This window comes from Xenopus laevis, chromosome 8S (assembly GCF_017654675.1).
Source record: "Xenopus laevis strain J_2021 chromosome 8S, Xenopus_laevis_v10.1, whole genome shotgun sequence".
Classification (NCBI taxonomy): Eukaryota; Metazoa; Chordata; class Amphibia; order Anura; family Pipidae; genus Xenopus; species Xenopus laevis.
In genome coordinates, this window is record NC_054386.1 from 20,888,774 (window position 1) to 20,911,566 (window position 22,793).

A 22,793-nucleotide genomic window follows, 5' to 3' on the forward strand; every position below is an offset into this window, starting at 1 on the left:
CCTGGAAGGAGGGGTAAGTAACAAGTTAGGGGCATTTGCCAAGGGGGGCAGGTAGGCCGGGGGGGGGGGAGGAGGGGAGGGTTTTTTTCCCCATACAGGTTGACTTCTCCTTTAAAGGGGAAGTAAAGACTAAAATAGAATAAGGCTAGAAATGCTGTATTTTGTATACTAAACATAAACATGAGCTTACTGCACCACAAGCCTAATCAAACAAATGATTTATGCTTTCAAAACTGGCCACAGGGGGTCACCATCTTGTAACTTTGTTATACATCTTTGCAACACCAAGACTGTGCACATGCTCAGTGTAGTCTGGGCTGCTTAAAGGACTTGTTTAGTGTAAAAATAAAAACTGGGTAAATAGGCTTTGCAAAATAAAAAATGTAATGTATAAAGGCTGGAGTGACTGGGTGAACACTAGCCAGAACACTACTTCCTGCTTTTCAGCAAATAATATCTGCCATAGAAGCGGATACAGCAAGACTGATTAATAATCAGAATATACAGACTGGGTCCTGTGTTGTCATGTATTTTATGTTGTCATGTGGATTTTATAGTTTTTGTATTGTTTAATACAAACTTTCTGCAACTCTCCAGAACCAGTGGCTGCAGCAAAATAATCCTTCATTGAGAATCCCAGTTTATTTGTTTAAATCTGGTTCCATGATCTTTGTCCCTACAGCTGGAGTTGGAAACAGTAAAGGGCATGTAAAGGCAAAAATAAAATCCAATACCAATCTCTACACCGTCGCCAACTGCTCTTCAGGGAAACAAACAAAGCTGCTTGACTTCTGCATGGCTGGGAAGTAAGGCGGGGGCTCCCCCTGCTGTTCATAAGTATGATTGTTTCCCTGCAGAGAAGTTAGGGACCATCTGACAATTCCTATCCACAGCAGTAAATGAAGGGAGAATTTCACTGCATACAGTCAGGTTTCTTATAAAAACGGTACACATTTTTTAATTAAAGTATATTGGAGATAGGTTTCTTTTTCATTAAAGAAAGTAAAAATTGGATTTTATTTTTTTGCCTTTACAGTCCTGTCATAAATCCAATTGAAATGTTGAGGAAAGACCTAAAGCGAGCGGTTCATAAGAGGAAACCCACCAACATCCAAGAGCTGAAGCTGTTCTCTATGGAGGAATGGGATCAATGTTCAGGACTGATTAAGTTACCACAACGTTTAGTTGCAGTTATTGCTGCACAAGGGGGTCACACCAAATACTGAGTGAAAGTAAGTGAATACTGATTCACTTGCTTTTGCCAAACGCAGATATATTATTGGACACTTTTTTTTCAATAAATACCAATATGACCAAATATAATAATTAGTGTTCAATTTGTTTGACTAGGTTTTCTTCATCTACTTTTAGGACCTGTTTGGAAAGCAGAGGATGTTTAAGGTCACGTTCATAAAAAAGTACAGAACATTTTAAAGGGATCACAAACTTTCAAGCACCACTGTATGTTAATTGGTATATATAGTGAATAAAGTACCCCCTCTTGTAAAATATAAAGATATTATTAGTTACCGAGGAGTTTCATGACCATATAAAAACACGAGGCCGAAGGCCGAGTGTTTTTATACAGGTCATGGAACTCCGAGGTAACTTCTAATATCCTCATATTTTACAACTGGGGGTACTTTATTTATTATAATACACAAATTTTAGTGAGTCATGGGACAGAAATGACATCACTACTCACCGTTTATAACTGATGACATCACTACTCACCGTTTATAAGGATATAATTTACAGGATATTCATGGCTTTTGTGTATTATATATATATATATATATATATATATATATATATATACACACTACTAACCCATATGGGATCATTGCTTCTGTTCATTTTAAGTATATAACACCAACATTTATATCTGTATTAAAGACATAAGACTAGGGATGCAGTGTATCCAGGATTTGGTTTGGGAATTGGATGAATCCTAGCACTTGTTGCTAGTTTGGGATTCCTAAGTGTCCTGCTGAACTGAACCCAAACCCTTGAAGTCACGTGACTTTAAAGCTCTGAATGTAGGTGACAATTTTTTGCTCACAGTCGATTTAGTTTTTTTAAGGCTGAACCATAGTGTGTAAAAAACATGAAATAACAGTCACTGGTTTCTCAAATCAGATTATGTTTGGACTTCAGCCAAATCCATATTCTGGCAAATCCAAAAACTATGGATTTGGTACAGATCTAATTTTTATAGACAAAGACATACAATGACCAGGTAACAAATACATCTTACAATCCTGGCATTCTCTTTGAATGAGTATACATTACACCTACTGTATTTTTATTATAAATGTGAAAAAAGCTGTACTGGAAATGAACAGCATTTCTATTGACCCGACACCCGTAGAAAATGGATGCGCAGAACAAAATGGTAGCTGTGGTTAATAAAGTGACTTATTACAAATGGTCGATTAAAGGATTTTCCTACATTTATACATAAAGGCGTCAAACTGTTTCTACTTCATCATATGTATATTGGGCAGCTGCAGAGAGGTTAAGGGAAACTTGATATACAGAGGTTATTGTACATTTATTAGGTACCCGCATGTGTGTGTGTGTGTGTTAAGAGTTCAACTATCAATGCAAATATTTTATACAGACACTTTATTCATGGGCATTACATTGTAACAAATCCCTTATATGTACAGGTGTGTTCAGGTTAGTTATATTTACACACACAGACACACACACACACACACTCTCTCTCTCTCTCTCTCTCCAAAGGCCTAACGCACACCATCCATCAATTAGTTAGGAAATAGATAATTTACCTGGGTGCTACCTTGAAAAAGCTGTATTATCCATTATCCGAGAAGAAAGGTGCACACCAAGATTTTTGAATTAAAACTTCATGTTTATTAAATACATTAAAATAGAACCGGCCAACGTTTCGGTCTGTCTCCAAGACCTTTATCAAGGCCTTGATAAAGGTCTTGGAGACAGACCGAAACGAAGTTTTAATTCAAAAAACCTGGTGTGCACCTTTCTTCTCGGATAATATATAGTGAATAAAGTACCCCCTCTTGTAAAATATAAGGGTATTATAAGTTACCGAGGAGTTTCATGACCATATACAGGTCATGGAACTCCGAGGTAACTTCTAATATCCTCATATTTTGCAACTGGGGGTATTTTATTTATTATAATACACAAGTTTTAGGGAGTCATGTGACAGAAATGACATCAGAACTCACCGTTTATAACTGATGACATCAGAACTCACCGTTTATAAGGATATAATTTACAGGATATTCATAGCTTTTGTGTATTATATATTTATGTATATATATATATTTATGTATATATATATATATATATGTATATATATATGTATGATCACCAGGTGATCCCACTGGTGTCTAATAAAAGGGCAGCCAAGTTTGGGAGTTTTACTTTGAAAGCAGCTAGTAAGTTGCAGGTAAAAGTATTCGTCCCTTTTATAAAATGTATAATGAAACAGATGAAAATTGAGCATAGGACTGGCCAGATATGGGATGACTTTGACGTAGTTGACCAGCTTAAATATATTGCAATATATGGACAAACAATCCCTGTTTTGTTTAAGGGGTAAGGGAGAGAGAGAGAGAGAGAGAGAGAGAGAGAGAGAGAGAGAGAACTTATCTGCCCCAATGCTCTGTACTTGCTTGAATTCTTTGCTTATGGGGTAGCCATGATTTGTGTGTAGAATGTTTAAACATGAAGTACCAGTGACTGGTTCTAGGCTATGGAGCATAAGGGTTAAACACAACATTACAAATACACACTGTAAATGCTCTATGGCTTACAGAAAGATGCAAGAGTGTATATTTTCGAGTATAAAGATGTGTTTTACACATATAGCTTGCTGTTCTATTTCATCTGCAATAATGCTGCTCATAGTGACAGAGTTCCATTCTATTCTTTCCAAATTCAAGGCCTGCTATAAAGTTATAGACAGACCAGCTTCCACATTTAACTTAATTCCCTATCCAAATTATAAGCAGGAGTTTGATATTGTTACAATGGTTAAAATCCCAACATAGTCAGGACTGAGACCCTAAAACTTCAGAATTTCAAAAACATCACACATTTGTTTTACTATCCAAGCTAGGCGGAGTACAGCTTGCAAAACTCTGGCTACTTTACCTACCTTGTTAGGTTCAAAACTGATGAAAGACGAAGCTTTGAATTCATACAAAACTTCCCCGGCCTATAATGGACATTACACCAGTCAATGAGAATATATTATTGGCTGTAACCAGGATACATTTTCCACAGTGGAGCCAATAAATACTATTATATTACTTTTATTGTCCAGTATGTGCTGCTTTCCAATCTTGAGGAGTGCATTTTCCACGGGTTAGCATAAAAGAACTGTACGCAAATTGCAGTTTTATTTCAGAATGTGATGCTTCCCCTTCCAACAGGGAACAGTTCAGTAAAACAGTTCTACAAGTTCAGTATATCTCACTGCCCTGATTTTACATATAATACAAATAGCTTCCTGTGCCTAATCAGAAGAGAAGGAATCCATGCTCTAGTCTGGAGTGGCACCATTTTTTTTTAATGTGTTCCAGATGGATCCTTAAGTAGCAGGAAATTCCTCGGGTGCACAGTGTATGGCACATTTGCAGAAGAGTTAAAGCAAAGTCTGCTTGCTTTGTTATCCATGTCACTTTTATTTACATTTCTACTATATTCCAGCAGTGTTTCTACAGCAGTTTCCTAAAGCCAAATCAGGGTGCAGCCGCTTTGCTTCTACAAACTTTCACCGGAATACAGGAGCTAAAGGAAATCCAGTTCTTTTACCCCGTTATCGTTGGAGCTGCTTAGTTTGTACAGAAAATGGAGGTCCAGCTTTTGATCACTCTTGAGCAAGTTGGATTTGATGTGGTGGGGCATGGCGTCATCAGCCAGACGCACGCTGTGCTCTTTCACTTGTACATACAATCCATAGTTTTGTGGCTCTAGCACCTGGAACTTTTCAGCACAATCTTGCAGCAGCAGCTCTACATTTGTGTCTGGCTTAATAACCAACGTCCTGCTCTTGGAGCCCATCTCCTCAAAGGAGATAGTGATGAAATCCTGTAAGGAGATACATAGGCTAAGCTCAGATAAGCAGAGAAGGTATACATTTTCCTATTCAAAAGGTATACAATCATAGGTTAAATAGCAAATTATTTATATAGAGAGGCCCCATATATGATGCACACGTGGAGACTACAGTACCACAACCACCAGAATGATCTCTGTGCCTTAGAATTTAGAACCAAAATTAAAAAACAAGGAATACTCCAACTTTACCCCCACAGGGAATATTTAAGCAACTGATAAAGTTTATATCATATTAAGTGACATACAGTATTACAAACACTTACTAAAGTGGTATATGTATTTAAAGGAGACATATAGGATACATTTTTGTAGGCAATTATGAGTAATATATGGTGTTGCTTTTACATGGTGCTAAATATTAATATATCTTTAATAATAGCCCCTTTATTAGATGTTCTCTGGTCCCTGTCTGTGTTTCAAATGAGGGGTGGGCGTATCCTAATGGTTCTGGCCAGAAGCACAGTAGGAGAGGGACAGCCAATCACAGCCCTGCAGTCACACAAGCACAGACAGGCTTTAGTTCCCTATCAGGTCCTGCTACCTGCTGATTGTTTCCTGTCCTACAGTGCAGTGAGCGGAGAGCCGCCGGCTCGCGTGCACTTCCTGGGAATTCAGGGAGCAGGAAGTGGAAGAGAATGGAGGGATTATTAGGGTTTTTGCAGAAATATTCAATAAAACAGCCTGAAACACTACTTTTTTAAGCACAATTCTTCTATATCTAAATGAGTATAATGCACCGGTACATTCTTCTTTTTTACACAAAATATCTCCTTTAAGTAAATATTGCCCTTTTACATCTCTTGCCTTGAACCCCCATTTCATGATGGTTTCTGTGCTGTCACAAAGATCACCTGACCAGAAATATTATACACAGGAAGAAGTGTGAAACCAAAAGACAAAACTCTGTGTTTTAACTGGCTCATGTGACCTAACATGTTTGTTTGTGTGAATCCTAGGTTCCCAGGGGGCGGCTCTTATTTTTTAAAATGGAAATTTTCTATTTATGATTACCCAATGGCACATACTACTAAAAAAGTATATTATTATGAAAATGGTTTATTTACACGGAGCAGGGTTTTTTTTTTTTTTACATATGAGCTGTTTTTTGCAATATATCTTTTATAGAGATCTACATTGTTTGGGGGGGTATAGTTTTCTTTTAATCATTATTTTTCTTACTGAAATCTCCTGCTGTCTCTAATTCATTTGATTGTCAAAATCCAAATAGCCCACAGACTGATCGAAAAGTTTACTTGGGGCCAAATAACAACACCAGCCTGTTCTGACCTAGCACGTGGGTGCCGACCTCACCAAATAAGCAGATATCTGTAGATATAAGTGAAATCATAAAATTACCTGGATGAATGAGATCTTTATGTGTGTATGGCAGACCTCCCTGAACTATCTAACAAGGTACCACTACTGTCTACTTAAATCATATTGTCATATGTTTTAGTTGCATAAATAAAACACCCATATATTATAATTCATTGTCCAAATATTCTGTATTTATATAGTTGCTATTGACCAGTAGATGGCACGCATGTTGCACGTTTTCAGTACAGCCGGGTACCGGGAAGCTATAAAGCACATCCACCTTTGTTAAGTTTCACCCCAGATTTTGCTGTAATTGTGAAGGTAATGCCGGCATTGATTTTCTATTGTGTGTGTATATATCTTTAAAATGTCTCATCAGAGATCAAAATATTGAGCTATTGAAATTATCTGCATGCATATGAGAGTGCATTTTTTTGGTTTATACATACAAACATACAAACAAAAACATAAAGAAGTTGCTTGATAATACGGGGCACAATATTTCCTGTATCTCACCTGTATAGATGAATGGGACATTCTAGCCTTGCTGAGAGTCCTTCTCCGTTCCCAGCGATGGATGGAGTCCTGCACCTCCATACTCAGATGTCGAGTCACTGTGATCTTGTCATAGTTCTTTATGTGCTCCAGGGCTCCATACGTTGTTGTTAGATAATAGGAACCTGGAGAAGATAGCAATACAGCATACCATACCATTTAGTCTTGTGCATTCTCAAATCAGGACTCTCGTAAACATTCACAGACACCATACGGACTAACCAAAAATCACTGAATGTAAAATAGGCATACCCATAGAAGCCAAGGGTTTATCAGTGGTGAAACAAAACCTTGGCTGAATTAGAAAATCCAATACTCTCCTCCACCCTCGCTAAAGTGTCTGGGCTCCAATGGCTCATTAACATGGTACTCTACTGCCCTTGAAACCGTTAGCCCAACTAAAAGTATTGTCAAGCTCTGTAAAGAAGTGAGAGGTATGTTGTGTAACCACATAGGATTTCGCAAATAACAATGTGCTAGAAACATTTTTGCCTATCAATGTTTGTTCAATCATTTTCTCTGCATATCTGTGTTTGTTCAAATCAATGGGAGCAGCAAGACTGCTTGCTGCTGCAGAGGCATTTACACTGTGCAAGTTATCACTATCTGGCTCAACAAAATTTGAAGCGCACAGAAAATGTGGCATGGACAACCATAATTCAGTACTTGCATAATCCCTGACCCTATTCTGCATACACACCTTTACTGAACCAAACACAATATCACAGTATGTAGGCCATGCATTCAAGTAATGAAAGGGAAGGAAGGGAAGTACACAGTAAGGTAAGGACACAGAACAACAGACAGTAGGGGGCTATCTTGCACAGTATATCTTACTGTTTAAGGGCATGGCTTATTTGATAGCAGCTCTTGCCAGTTATAATAAGCACAAGTTGTAATTTGGAGCCAATTAGGTAAACTACTACAAGCTTACAGAAAATCTATCACCAGATTTCAGGACAGCTGAAGCACTAATCACCAAGGCTGAGAGCATTAACTAATTTGTTTGATTTACGTGCCAAAATATTTCTTGTGCTGCCTTCAATCTAAAAGGTAAAAGCAGCAGCTATGAAATCTTGCCCTGCCTCTGGGAAAGCAATCTTTTAAACTTGATACGGATTGCTGGTTAATCTAGCTGTGTCAGAGTTTAGAGACAAGGAAAATGGCAAATCCAACAGAAGGAAAATCACTGTACAGTATCCAAAAAGCAGCAGTACCTTCTCCTAACTGTAAAGCTGGGTCCATTAGCTCCATCATGTATTCCACATCCAGCAGCAGCTCAGTAAGGTCACATCGAGCCAACACGTACATAAGAACAGGTAGGAAGTCATCTGCTCCATGTAGCTTCCCTAGGGACATCAAACAGGGACAACTGACATGTGTAACATAACCATCCCACCAAGAATGACAAGTAAGCCTTTACACATGGCAAGTACACAACACTTGCCATTATCTGATGCATCTGCAACCTTACCTATTGCCATTAAATAATTCAGCCCTGGAGTAGGGACTGCACAGCTTGCACCTAACCTGACATAGTTGATCTGGCCATTAAACAAAATTACAATTATCATTCACAAACATAATGCGTTACCCACCCACTATACACTATGGGACAGATTCACTAAAGGGGCGAATTGTCGCCAGCAAACGATTTGCCACTCTTAGCGCCACTTCTCCAGGCGAAAATTTGATACCACTACGCTAATTCACTAGAATGCAAAGTTGCGTATTGGGCACCGAATGTTGGTGACTTTTCGCTAGCTTTACTTCAGCAGTGCAAGCATTTCAAAGCGAAATGACGCTAATGATCGCTTCTGCCTAGCGAAATTTCATTAGTTCTCTTACGCTTAGGTCAATTTGAATAGGGCGGGTACATTAAAGTCATGTGGCCACTTTTTATTACAAATGTCCAAGGAACCTAAATAAAGACAAAATAGATCCTCTAATGCCCTAGACATGAGCCCACCTTAAAATGAATGTTCCGTGCCCTTCAAATGTCTGGGGAAAAATGTTAACACAAAAAAGTTTAATAGCGAGGACTTTTACAGGCAATCGCGCTTGAAAAAAGTCGCCAGCGTTTTTACAACTTTAATGCATTTCCGGCAGACAGGATATAATGTCACTGACACAAGATTGAGGAAGATGTAGCTTCATTTTAGCAGTTCGCCTGGTCTGAAGTGGCGAAAAAAACTCTGATGAACGTTCAGTAAAATTCGCACTTTAGTCACGTTCACTAGAGCGGAAAGTCGCCTGGCGATAGAGTGCGAACAATGGTCCCGTTTGCTAGCGAATTGTCACCTGATAGTGAATTAGCGATGTCCCTGCGGATGGGATTTCTGGGGAAATGTCGCTAGCGTCGGCCACTTTGCCCTTTAGTGAATCTGCCCCTGATGTGTGAAAGCATGGGGTAGTTACACTGGAGTCATGCGAAAGTCATTATGGGTAAAACATTGCTATTGCGCTCAAAATTGCACTTAGCCCACTGCACATACAGTAAATAAAATTGTTACCTGGAAATTCCTAATGAGCAGCTATGAAAATAAAGAAAAAAGGGTAAATCTTCTTGTTAGGCAAATCTATTCCGCCTTCTGTGCAGCCCATCAAAGGAAGAAGCATATCATCCTCTAGGTAGCTCAGGGATGATTTTACACTTGTTAAAAATTATTTGTGCTCTTTTTCACAAATTGGTAGGAAACTAATTCTTGTGCAAGCAAAAAGCCACCCCACCCCCACCTGCTAAGAACAGCATATTCATCAAACTATATTACACAACCAGTCAAGCTGTAGGCAATCTAAAGACATTTCCTTTAGTATTAAAATATATTTTCTAGCAATTTAGTGGTTATGTTTCGCAATTTGGAGAAATTACAAGCTGCAATAACAGGTCTCATTTAAAAAAAAAGCAAATACTTTTTAGCATTCTGCATTTCTTTATTCCTAATAACGCTATGTTAAGCAATACACTCACTATACAAATATAACCAGAGTGAAAAATGCTTGGGTAGCCTAACATAGCATTTGTTTTTAGATGGGGTCATTGACACCAATTTGAAAGCTGTAGAATGCCATAACTGTATCAAAAAAATATCGAAGACCAATTTAGATATTGCTTAGAGTCATCCATTCTATAACATATTGACATTTAACTTAAAGGTTAAGTACCCCTTTAAAACAAATTGCTCAAAGCAAGCAGTACGGGAAAAAGTCTGCTTATTTGTAATGTCCGCAGAGGAGCAGATCTTTGATCAACTCGGGATATCCTGGTGTTGAGTTAAACTGAGCTGATGCAATCATTAGGTCATTGGGTAAGCAACTGGCTCCTAGCAGGCCCGGATTTGTGGCAAGGCCACAAAGGCCCGGGTCTAGGGTGGCACATTTGTAAGGGCGGCATGCCGCCCAGCCACATCAATATTTCCGGGTTCCTACAGGAAACTCGGAGCAGAATTATAGTGGGACCAGCTGGCTGAACGGGTACGTTTCATGTGAGCTGGGGGTAAGGGGCATGCGCGTGCTTGAGTGTGCGCTGGTGTTAGTGTGCACAATGGTGATACCGCGCACACGTCGAGGGGTAGGGTGAGCTGGAGGCAGCTGGCCTAGGAGCGTATTAGTTGCAAATCCGGCGCTGGTTCCTAGTAGGAGCCAATACAGACTGGCAATGAGATGAGCCCACCAACATCTTCAATGCCCTTGCCCTTCAATGCCCTCGGCTCTGGGCTCTCATGGCTGGTCTATATTGGCTCCTGCTATGATCTGATTAGCACAGGTACCCATTAATTGCCTGTTTAGACAATAGATACTGATACATAGTGTATAGAGTGACTGAAGTTTATCAGCGCACAAGTCACATGACTGAAGGCAGCTGAGAAACTGCCATTATGTCTAGCCCCATGTCAGATTTCAAAATTAAATATAAATAAATCTGTTTGCTCTTTTGAGAAATGGATTTCAGTGCAGAATTCTTCTGGAGCAAGGCAATGTCACATAATGTAAACTGAAAAACTGGAAAATGAGGTTCAATGTTGATAAATGCAAGGTTATGCACTTTGGCAAAAATAATATAAATGCAAGTTATACACTAAATGGCAGTGTGTTGGGAGTAATATCAAAACATTTTTTAAAAACACTCGTTGGTATACATCAAAAAAATAAAAACTTTAAAATAGTAAAGCCAATAACTTACCGAAACTCCACTTCCTGTACAGAAAAGGCAACACGGCACTGGATTTCTCCTCCTTGGCTCTGTCTCATGTTGTATTGACAGCATGTGAAGCGGCTGCTGCATCAGGGAGCGTGGTTTCCATGACTGCTGATTGCTGGCTCATCGGCGCGTCTGTAGAGTCCCTGCGGCGGGGGAGCTGTTCAGAGTGAAGCTGGGCCACATCATGGATGTTTGCAGTTGCAGGCAGCAGGCCGATAGGATTTCCCAGTCACTGGCACGTAGCCACTCTCGCAATGCACTGCTTTCCGTGCTAGAGAGCACTTCTTACCGACCCCAATTCCCCCAGCACCACCTACAGTATCTCAGCTACTTGCACCGGCACAAGATTAACCACGCAGCTGTCAATATAACATGAGACAGAGCCAAGGAGGAGAAATCCAGCACAATGGATGGTCGCTGTGTCGCCTTTACTGTAGAGGACAGGAAGTTGAGTTTCGGTAAGTTAATTCTTAATAAAGGCTTTGCTATTTTAAAGTTTTATTTGTCTTGGTGTTTATTTTTTGATGTATACTAACGAATATTTTTTAATTTTTTATTTGATTTACTGTTTTTTTAAATGAGAAGGATCTTGGGTTTTTTGTAGTTTTTTTTTTGAAGTTGTCGAATACTGGGCAGTGTCATTCTGTAGCTACTAAAGCAAATAAAGTTCTGTCTTGCATAAAAAAGGGCATTAACTCAAGGGTTGAAAACATAATTATGCCTCTTTATAGGTCCCTGGTGAGGCCTCATCTGGAGTATGCAGTGCAGTTTTGGACTCCAGTCCTTAAGAGGTATATAAATGAGCTGGAGAGAGTGAAGAGACTAAGTGCAACTAAACTTAAATTATGAGGGTAGACTGTCAAGGTTTGGGTTGTTTTCTCTGGAAAAAAGGCGCTTGCGAGGGGACATGATTATACTTTACAAGTACATTAGAGGACATTATAGACAAATAGCAGGGGACCTTTTTACCCATAAAGAGGATCACCGTACCAGAGGCCACCCCTTTAGACTAGAAGAAAAGAACTTTCATTTGAAGCAACGTAGAGGGTTCTTCACAGTCAGGACAGTGAGGTTGTGGAATGCACTGCCGGGTGATGTTGTGATGGCTGATTCTGTTAATGCCTTTAAGAGCGGCTTGGATGATTTTTTGGACAGACATAATATCAAAGGCTATTGTGATACTAAACTCAATAGGTAGTATAGGTATGGGTATATATAATTTGTGTGAAAGTATGGAGGGGTGTGTGTATGGATGCTGGGTTTTCATTTGGAGGGGTTGAACTTGATGGACTTTGTCTTTTTTCAACCGACTTTAACTATGTAACAATAAAGAATTCCAAATCTAATGTAAGACAACAAAGATATAAAATAAACAGTGAGCCATTTCACTGCAGCTTTCTTATTTGTTCAATAAAATACACCCACAGCATAACAGCAAATAGTTTTTTATATAGCAGGTATAGATGTGCATTCAGTATCCTAAATACATTGCCCATGTAAAAAAGTTATTGGTCCTTCTATGACAGTGATCCCCAACCAGTGGATCATGAGCAACATGTTGCTCTTCAACCCTTTGGATGTTGCTCCCAGCAGCCTTAAAGCAGGTTCTTATTTTTGAGTTCCTGGCTTGAAAGCTTCAAACATGTATATTGCCAAACAGAGGCTCTGTTGCCAATAAGCCACTCACAGCCCATATTTGGCAACCCAGTAACATTTTTTATGCCTATCTTGCTCTTCAACTTTTTTCTACATTTTACTGTGACTCATGGGTATAAAAGGTTGGGGACCCCTGTTCTATGAGAACAAAAGAAACAAGAGATTCTGAACTCTGTTCTTTTGACATCTTAAAACTATGCTTTTGAACTTAACTGCTCTTACTTGTTTTAGACATGTTTAAGCCCTCTTAACCTCTTATATTGCTCAGTATTTGTAGAGTAATGTATATGTTTGATGTACCCCCTAATAATTATAATTTTGTTCAAGAGCTGTGTGCTTTAGTCAGTAATGGTTATGCTGTATTTATTTTGCTGGTTGTAGTTGGGTTTGGTATAACCATTGGAAAAATCCCTTCTAACATCTGCCAACTAACATCTACCAAATAGAGAAGTAACTTTTTCATCATTTGTCTAATACAGTGTCAAGCAGTTATGCAGAGCTTATACTTACAGAAATAACTTGCTTTGAATTCCTGTTGGACAATCAAGACTTGCTTGAATAAATAAGTTATTGGGAAAAAAAAAAAATAAGGATACGCTTCTAAGCAGCCAGAAAGATAAGGTTAGTTATTAAGGTTGCCAAAAGTTCCGCTTAGCTGATAAAATGAGGAAACTGAATTGTTGTATTAAATCTCTTAGCCATATACCGTAGTTCTTACCTGGGTTTCCAGTAGCCATTGAATCATAAATTAGTTTACAAGTCTTTAGCAGATGGGCCACTTTCTTCTCTGGAGAATAGGTTTTGTGCATGACTGAGAACTTCTGCGTGATCTTTTCCATCACACTGATTTCAGGCACACTAGTGGTTACTCCCAGGTCCGTGGTTGTGATATCCTTGATAACCATCTTGTTATCATTTAGTAGCCTAAGTGAGCCATCCTTAGTGTGAATTTCCCGCAGGAATCCCTCAATGGGGGACTTCAGAGGCTTCAGCACACACTTACAGAGAGCAGCTTCAACTATGGCTTCTGCATAATGAAAGATAAATAGAAGAGTGGTGTTATTAGACTACAGTATTGTATTTAAATCTCTGGAGAATACTCAAAAGAAATAGCAGTTAAAGACAGAGCAGATTGCATACCTATTTGGTCATCTGTGTAGACAGTGGAGTCAAGTATGGCTTTTAGCTCTGCACTCTGTAACAAGTACATTTTAAGCTGGGTCATCATTAGACGGATCTCCTGAAGCATCTCTGTGCTTGAGCTCTGTTTGGCCATCATCTCCAGGCTGTAGGCTTTATAGTCCTGGACTAGATTCCCAAAATAAGATTCCTTATACTGAGCCAGCTCAGTGATCTTTTTTTGCAACTTTCTTTCAGCAGACATGAAAGCAGTAAAGACATTGGTGATCGTTATAATCGACAACCGGTTTTTGGCCTTATCTAACATAAATGAATGATTCTTTCGAATAGAAGGGCTGGATACTTTTTCTTGGTCATGGTCCTCCTCAGCACTGCTTGTGGACAAAGAATCCTGTTCTGGATTGGTTATTGGAATAGTGAAGCCACTTGCTGGGGAGTTCAGACATGTATCTGCTCTCTTAAGTTCCTTAGATGACAACTGAGTGCAGCTCTCATTATTTTTAGCAAAATCCTTATATTTGGAGCAGTCTGATTGGGAAGTTCTGCCATTTTTCTTGACATCGCTAAGCCGTGCTTGTTTCTGAGAACTGAGATCTTTAACAAGAGAATGACTGTTTTGGGCTGGTGGGGCAGGTGGAACCCTATGAGAAAGCTTCTTTGTTCTTGGAGGTGGTACAGGAGGTGGTTTATTCCTTTTCACCTGTGAAGTGAGCTGCTGCACTGGAATATCAGTCTCCTTCTTTATGATGGATTCCTGGTTCAGGTGAGCTTCTGCTTTGCCTTTTGTTATCGATTTACCACTTTGAGTACTCTGCCCTTCTGTCTGCTGGAGCTGTTCCTTCTTTCTTACACTATTCCCTTTGTTTTCTGAAATCTTTCCTGACTGACGTCTTTTAGGAACAATTGGTGCAGACATTGCAGATTTTTTGTTTTGTTCTCCAAATGAACAAATGGCATGTTCTTCACTGTCTTTTTTTTCTTCTGTGCTGTTAATTTTCATTTCCTCACAAGACTGGGCAAGAGGTTGTACTTCAACACAAATGTCTGCTGAAGTATGGGGCAACTCTTTTAACTGGCTAAAATTGTGAGAGACTTGGGAAAGAGGAGGCGTTTGTGAAGCAGGTGATGTGTGTGAGGAGGGAGGCATCTGAGTAACACAATGATCATGTGATGTTAAAGAAGCACCAGTCAATGGTTGACTAGAAGAGGAACGAAGTAAACATGAAGAAGGCGGAGCAGCAGAAGGAGAGAGGGGATGGGGGGATTTTAGTGGAGATGTATAGGAATTAGAACGTTTATAGTTAGGTGGAGGACCAGAGGGAGGAACTGAGGGCAGTGGTGGGTTTTGTACAGGTGGTGGTGGAGGAGGAGGGGGTCGCCTGTAAACAATTTTGTGAGTTTTAATCTCTGAATTTGCAACACAGTTTGAAAGAGGAAGCTTCTCAGCAGCCAGTACATTGCTACACTCTTCAATAAAAATTGGGCTGACAAACCACAGACGGCCACTTCCTACAGAAATCTCAATTTCACACGTACAGTCTTTGGCTTCATTTTGCATATGACGGCTGGACTTCCTAATTTGCAAATCTCCATTGCTGGTACAGCTGTGTTGCTTTGTAATAGTTAATTTGTTTTCATCTGTAAAAGTTGAGTCCCAAAAACCTGTGTAAAAAAAAGCAGATCCTCACATTGGATTTGTAAATTCATTCAAAGTGCAAAGTCCTCCACAGAAATGAAGTGGTACAGAATTCATTATATATGCAGTGCTCAATATAAATAATGTTCTTCGCATTAAAATTGGGTTATAATTAAGCAATTCATTGTCAGTTGTGGGACTACAACTGGCTGCTCTAACAGTAGTTTAAAGAAAAAAAAGAGCTGCTAGTTGATAGAGAATAATAAAATGTTTGCAGCACTCTGTAATCATTTTTCTGTATTGCATTTTGAACCTGAGAATAAATATACAATACACAGAACTTTAGGACTCTTAAAGGGAAAAACTGCTTCGTGACATTTTATGAATTCTGCTGGTCTAAACTTGGCATTCTTGGGGATCCTGTCAAGGATGCCAAGTTTAGAAGCTGTTGCAGTTTCAATGTAATATAGATAGCTTTTCTACCATTTAGTTATCTATAGTCCTGGGCCCCTCAACTGCCGCTGGGTGTGATGTTTTCATGATGTTCCCACTTCAGATTTGCATTTGAGCAAGGAAGATAGAATATTGGCAGATACTTGGGCCTTTTATCAGAAAGATCTGATCTGTTACATTGTTGATAGATAGATTGATAGATTGATAGATAGATAGATAGATAGATAGATAGATAGATAGATAGATAGATAGATAGATAGATAGATAGATAGATAGATAGATGATAGATAGAGGACTAGTGAATGCATAGTAGATTATTACCTGTGCCAAGGTTGGAAAAGGACTCAAGGTTTTTGTAAGTCTTAGCTGCAGCAATCGCTTGTGGTAGTTTCAGAGGAAAGGGCAGCACATCTCTGTGGGCAACAAAATGTTATAAGATAAATTCAACTAATACTGTGAGGTCTCTCTAATTTAGGCTATGGCCACACAACACATATTCTCTGCAATCGGAGAATCCGCTGGCCCACTGCACCTCTTCTGCTGCGCTGCATGTTAGGTGAATTTTGGTGTGAAATGCAGAGTTTCAACCCCGAAATCCACCAGATCTGCCTGCCCGGGTGGAAATAATGATTCCGGATGCAGGCAGTGCAGCAGAAGAGGAGCAGTAGGTTCTGCAAGATTAGGATCTGGCTGAACCCTAAGTGTTCAGCTAAACTGTATCCATGGTTTGTTTAAGGAGGATTAATTTTATGGCTTAATGCAAATAAATATAATATTGGTACAGTCTTTGTGCTATGGTTGGTATATCCTGAACATGTGAATTCCAAGAAGATGAGGATGGTTTGAATGACAACTATGCAAAGCATTGCTGAACTGTAATTCAAGAAATCTTGTGCCAGTTTGAACAGTAAAAAAATTATGCAGAGTTGTTTTTACTTCTAGAACATGTAACGCTTCAAACAAACAGTTTTGTAACCACACCATGCAATAAAAAGGACATCATTGCAACAAAAGGGAAATTGTGAATGTTTACCATTCTGCAGGATTCAATACCTTTAGTAATTACTATACAGTCTTATGGAAGTTATGCAGAAGAAAATGGTGGTTATAATTGTATATAGTTATAGTACAGCCAAATTTCACATGCTTAGCTATAGGTTACTAACACTGCAATTTGAATACAAGCCTTTCTGCCCTGGTGTCTGTGTTCTAAACAGCACCACTTTACATTTTGTTGCATACATGTAGAAAGACAGATGTGCTGACAATTATGGTGAAATGCACAACATTTTCTAGAATTGTCAGCATGAGCTCAGGAAACACACAATAAAAGCTACACTGCACGAAACATTGAAATGCCACAATGTCTTCTAGTATAGTTACAAATTGCAAATACAAAACATGAACAAATTAAAAGTTTTATTAAAGCCATGCTAAAAAAAGGGTTAGATTTTATTTGTAAAATTAATTCTGTCCAGTGCACTAAAAAGTCACTTTCACTACACACAATTTTGTCATTTTGACAGTGTCAGCCACTGACACAACGGACTCAAGACCGCAAGCAAAGCAGCTGGCACACTAAAACAGCAGTACACGTCACAAAAAGGGTAAACTATACCATTTTCAACACACTCCTTATTTGCAAAGAGAACTACTAGAAGCTGCACTGACCACCAAAGATCCTCACATCTGGTCACTAAGAGGCAATCACATTCTTGCATGGGTCTTGCAAAACACCTGCTAAGTATCAACATTGCCCTAAATCTAAGGAAGAGTCCTCATGTCAGGCACAGAAAAGGAAATTACATAACTGAAAGCCACAAACCCGATGCCTACATTAAAAATAAAGGGCATTTTCTGTTATGTAACCTGTAGCTTTAATATTTATTGACAGCTACTTGTAGCCTGATATACAAAAGCTACATGAGGACAGCACTATATAGCAGTAAATGGTTACATAGAAAACAGGGATTTATGCTAAAGTCTGGGCAAAAGAAAAAAATAAAACAATAGGGATAGAACACAGGGCATAATTATAACAGGGGTGCATAATTGTGGTACAGGTCACACCCCAATTTTACCTCAAATATCTTTAAAGGAGAATGAAACTCATTATGGTGAGAAATGCAATATTTTATATACTGTACTTATTGGACCAGCCTAAAGTTTCAACATTTCTATAGCTGTAATTATCCAGGCCTTCAAAGTTATCACAGGAGTTTTCCATCTTTGATTTTGTTAGCAGTGTGCTCTGAGCAGCTGTTGAAAAGCTAAGCTTAGGGGTCGTCGCAAACCACTTGTAAGACGCACCGCCGGAACGGTGCGCTCTTCCACCTTCTCACGCATCAGCACGCAATCGGGTGGACATTGCCGCGCAATTGTGCATGCAGGTGACGTCACTACTGTATTTGCCCATTTGTAAACCTCAAGCTCCATTTTTGTTAAGGGCTTTCTGATGTTTTCTGCTGTTACATCACTTCCTCCTATAGTTTTGGTGTCAAAACTCCCTTTTTAAACCACTTCTGTAATTTCTTCCTTGCCCAAGCTGTCTTCTGGTTTTCTGGATCCTGCTCAAGCCCTTCCGTGCATTTTTGATCCTGGTTTTTGACTTTGGCCTGTCCTTTGACTACAAACTCGCTGCCTGTCCAGACCTCTGCCTGTTTTTGACTCCTCTTTGCTTGACCTTTGTCTGTACCCGGTTTTTGGAACTTCTGTTGGTGGGTTACCAGCTAGAACGGCAGCAGAAAGTTCCAGGGCCCCAACAGGGCGTCTGTGAAAGCCGGGATTAGCTGGGCTCTCCTGCTTTACAAAGAATCAGATTTGTACCAGCAAGCTAACTCCAGGTTCCAGCTTAACTAGTTCATTACACCATTAAGCAGAAAACAAGGTTTGTCTGTCATATAATCTGATGCTACAGGATTGATTATTAAATTCTGATGCTAGTTGTTGGTTTATGAACGGTCATGTACCAGTAATCGGAATTATTTACTAATCAGCCTTATATTGTGACAGTAAAATGTCCACAAAGTACCCGCGCTCTTGCTTCAAAATTCATATATGGGTGCTCAGTCAATGAAAATTGTATATTGCATATAGATGCATATAGAAGGATATATATATATATATATTCAGCATTAAGCGACAGCATCACAGAGCATGTGCAGTGAATCAGCAGAAAAGAAGATGGGGAGTTACTGGGGCATCTGTAAAGACACAGATCTTTACTGCTAATGAGTTGTGTTTGCCTTGGGCAAGCCCAAAATATAATGTACAACATTTCTGCCCTATTTCTTTGGTTAAGATTTAATTTTCCTTTAAAAAAAAATCCTCACTTTTTCGAATATAATATTCAACAACCTATGGTATTTGATATATTCCACACATAGCTGACACTCTGAAGCTGCTCATCTCACTTTGGATTATCTATAACTTTCTGCCTCCAACACGATATACCCATCTCCTGTCACATTGTAGTGGCACACGACACTTTTTTTTGGACATGTGATGAATTTTACGGAGTCATTGCAATAAGTTGCATGTAAATGTATATATAAACGAGTAAGGAGTTATTCTTTATTTATGTATTTATTTGTAGTTACTAGGGATGCACCGAATCCATTATTTTGAACCCCCGAATCCTTCGCGAGATATTCGGCCGAATACAGAACCAAATCCTAATTTGCATATGCAAATTAGTTGTGGGAAGGGCAAAACATTTTTTACTTCCTTGTTTTGTGACAAAAAGTCACGCGATTTCCCTCTCCGCCCCTAATTTGCATATGCAAATTATGATTCGGATTCAATGCAGCCTGGCAGAAGGATTCGGCCGAATCTGAATCCTGCTGAAAAAGGCAGAATCCCAAACCGAATCCTGGATTCGGTGCATCCCTAGTAGTTACTTAGGATGTTGTTTTTATTGCTGGGATATAGCTGGCCAGCTATTTTAAAGATTATAATAAAGTTTAAATAAAACAATATACTCTCTAAAACTGGGTGTCAAAACACATGAATTGTCAAAGATAAAACATTTGAGTTGTGTAATAGAATGAAAATGCTGAAAAAACACTCATGCAATTAAAGTGTTTTACTTTGGGGGATTCATGATGGAGGCAATTAATGTCCGTGACACAATTCCTTGTGTTCTTACCCTTAAGGGTGCTTTTAACTTGTAGATTTTGCCATAGACTTTCTCCTTCCCACATTCTCCATTGCTTCTTTCCACAGCATACAAGAAGCATGCAGAAACTACAAAAAGTTGGCTCATAGTCTGTATAATGATCAAAACAATTTATACCATATATACTCGAGTATAAGCCTACCCGAGTATAAGCCAAGGTACCTTATTTTACCTACGAAAACTGGGAAAACTTATTGACTCTAGTATAAGCCTAGACACAACTACAGCACTGTCTCCCAGCAGCGCACATTCCGCCAAAGCGACCCCCCAGCGATCGACTGGATTTCTTTGCAAAGTTGATGGTGACAGAGAATTGCCAACTGGATTACTGTGTGCATTGTCCCACTGTCCCACTACCATGTGCAGAGGGTGCTGTGTGATATTGCCATCACTGTTAATCTTTTATATAACCAACAGAGGGCGCTATGTGATATTGCTATCACTGTTAATCTTTTATATAACCAACAGAGGGCGCTGTGTGATATTGCCATCACTGTTAACCCTTCATATAACCAACAGAGGGTGTTGTGTGATATTGCAGTCACTGTTATTCTTTCATATAACCAACAGAGGGCGCTGTGTGATATTGCAGTCACTGTTATTCTTTGATATAACCAACAGAGGGCACTGTGTGATATTGCAGTCACTGTTATTCTTTCATATAACCAACAGAGGGCGCACTGTTATTCTTTCATATAACCGACAGAGGGCACTGTGTGATATTGCAGTCTCTCCCCAAGTGAACTGTTGGTATAGGAATGATTAAAAGTGACTGCAATCTCAGCTACTGCCCGCTGACCCGAGTATAAGCCGAGGTAGACTTTTTCAGCACATTTTGGATGCTGAAAAACTCGGCTTATACTCGAGTATATACGGTACATATTGCTCTGTGCAAAGCACAATTTTTTGTGAAAAGATTTTCAGCTGGCACAGCATTTGCTATGCAGATGCATTTCATACAACTGGTATCAGTCAAAGAGCAACCTACCTGTGGCCACTACAGATGGTAGTTGCACTTTATGCTTCTCTAAATATAGTGTGAGGAGAATTAGCAGGAGGACAAAGTTGGAACAAAACTGGGCAGCTTACAAAGAATACCAGGTGCTAGAAGGGGTAGAGGAGAATGCTGCAGAGGAAAAGACTTTTCATGATGAAGTGTTGAGTTCCAAGTGAGCTACATACAGATCTCCATACTAATCACTTGGTAAGTTTCAGTCTATTAACAACTATATTTAATTTGAGGATGGCAGCATGCCCATAAACTTAGGACAGGCTTGTGGTGATTACTATATATATGAATTCTATAAATAAATAAAATGATCATATTAGAGCACAGACAGATAAGACAAGTAAGAATTTAAGGGGAAGAATCACTTCCCTTAAAGTTTTCCATGAGTACTTAAAAAAAACACCTTCGGCTATTTAAATTATTCTTTTAATATTTGTTTCATAAAATATAACTGTCAGTGATCTGTACATACAGATCTCTCCTGAAACTCTGCAGAAGGAGCAGTCAGGATTTAAAATGGAACACTTAGGGGGCTATTTATTAAAACTCAAATTTTCCCCAGTTATTATAATGTGATCTGGCTTAATTTAATATCTATTCGGATCAAAAATTGTCTGTGTGGGAAAAGTCTCGACAAAATCATGCAACAATTGAAATCGTGCAATTTTTTTGAGTTGTTGCCTTAAAAACTCGAATTATTTGGGTTATCGAACGAAAAACTCAAATTTATCAGATTATTGAATGAAAATCAGCCATAAACTTCCAACAATCATAAAGGCAAAAAACATGTTCCAATTGTTAAAAGGACCATCTGCCATTGACTTTTACATGACTTCGACAGGTTTTAGCTGAAGTATTTTTGTTTCTTATTTTAAGCAGCTTTGGAGTATAATAAATCTAGTGGTTTATTTTTTTTTTTAAAACTTGACCAGAAAAATTAGAAGCTTCATAAATAGGCCCCCTAAGACATTATTATACTGGCTCTTTGGTTTGCTCTGTCATTCAGGAATAGGGTGCTCCTAGAAAGTAACAGACCTAAACGTGTGCACCTGTATTTTAATTCTATTTGTATAAGACTTACAAATTGCACTTCATGAACCCACACTGTCTACACAGTCCATACATTCTACAGACAATGGGTCACCACTATTTGTTTGTCTTTGTTTCATGGGTGTAATCGGCCATGTTTTTTGCAATTTGCACCCAATTTTTATCATAGAGAAGGTATCAAGCAGCAGGAGGTGCATTGGGATTCTGTCCTCACCTTGGAGATAGGGCATGACCTACCTCCTAAAGCTGATCACTAAATGGAGTGCCGGATATTGACCCAGATCTCTCTGTTAAACCCTAAGCAAGTCTCCTCTCCTACTCATAGTGCCGACCCTGCCAGTTGGATCAATGTTTGTGCAGTGCCTTAGGGTTGTGTCCTTGGTTCATTTTGGACTTAAAAGGTTGGCATTGTAAATACGTTTGGTGCCTGGTGATAAATAATACAGAGTTCTGCAAAACAAACATTTTGAATAAAATGGGT

At 39.0% G+C, this 22,793-nt stretch overlaps 1 protein-coding gene across 3 annotated transcripts in view; it reads right to left on the reverse strand.

Moving 5' to 3' along the window:
• Nucleotides 1-3,590: 3,590 nt before the first annotated feature.
• Nucleotides 3,591-22,793, reverse strand: part of rin3.S (Ras and Rab interactor 3 S homeolog) — a 39,397-nt gene continuing 20,194 nt past the window's right edge. For 2 of the 3 annotated variants that reach the window (XM_018232416.2, XM_041574360.1), the window contains 6 exons: nucleotides 16,398-16,489; nucleotides 13,988-15,649; nucleotides 13,566-13,874; nucleotides 8,208-8,339; nucleotides 6,952-7,115; nucleotides 3,591-5,088 (listed from right to left, as the gene is read on the reverse strand). In XM_018232416.2, the coding sequence (XP_018087905.1) occupies nucleotides 4,789-5,088; nucleotides 6,952-7,115; nucleotides 8,208-8,339; nucleotides 13,566-13,874; nucleotides 13,988-15,649; nucleotides 16,398-16,489 (2,659 nt within the window). In that variant the 3' untranslated portion in view covers nucleotides 3,591-4,788. Of the gene's footprint in view, nucleotides 5,089-6,951; nucleotides 7,116-8,207; nucleotides 8,340-9,503; nucleotides 9,525-13,565; nucleotides 13,875-13,987; nucleotides 15,650-16,397; nucleotides 16,490-22,793 lie in introns of those variants that run through there. The other variant, XM_041574359.1, reaches the window with a different exon arrangement.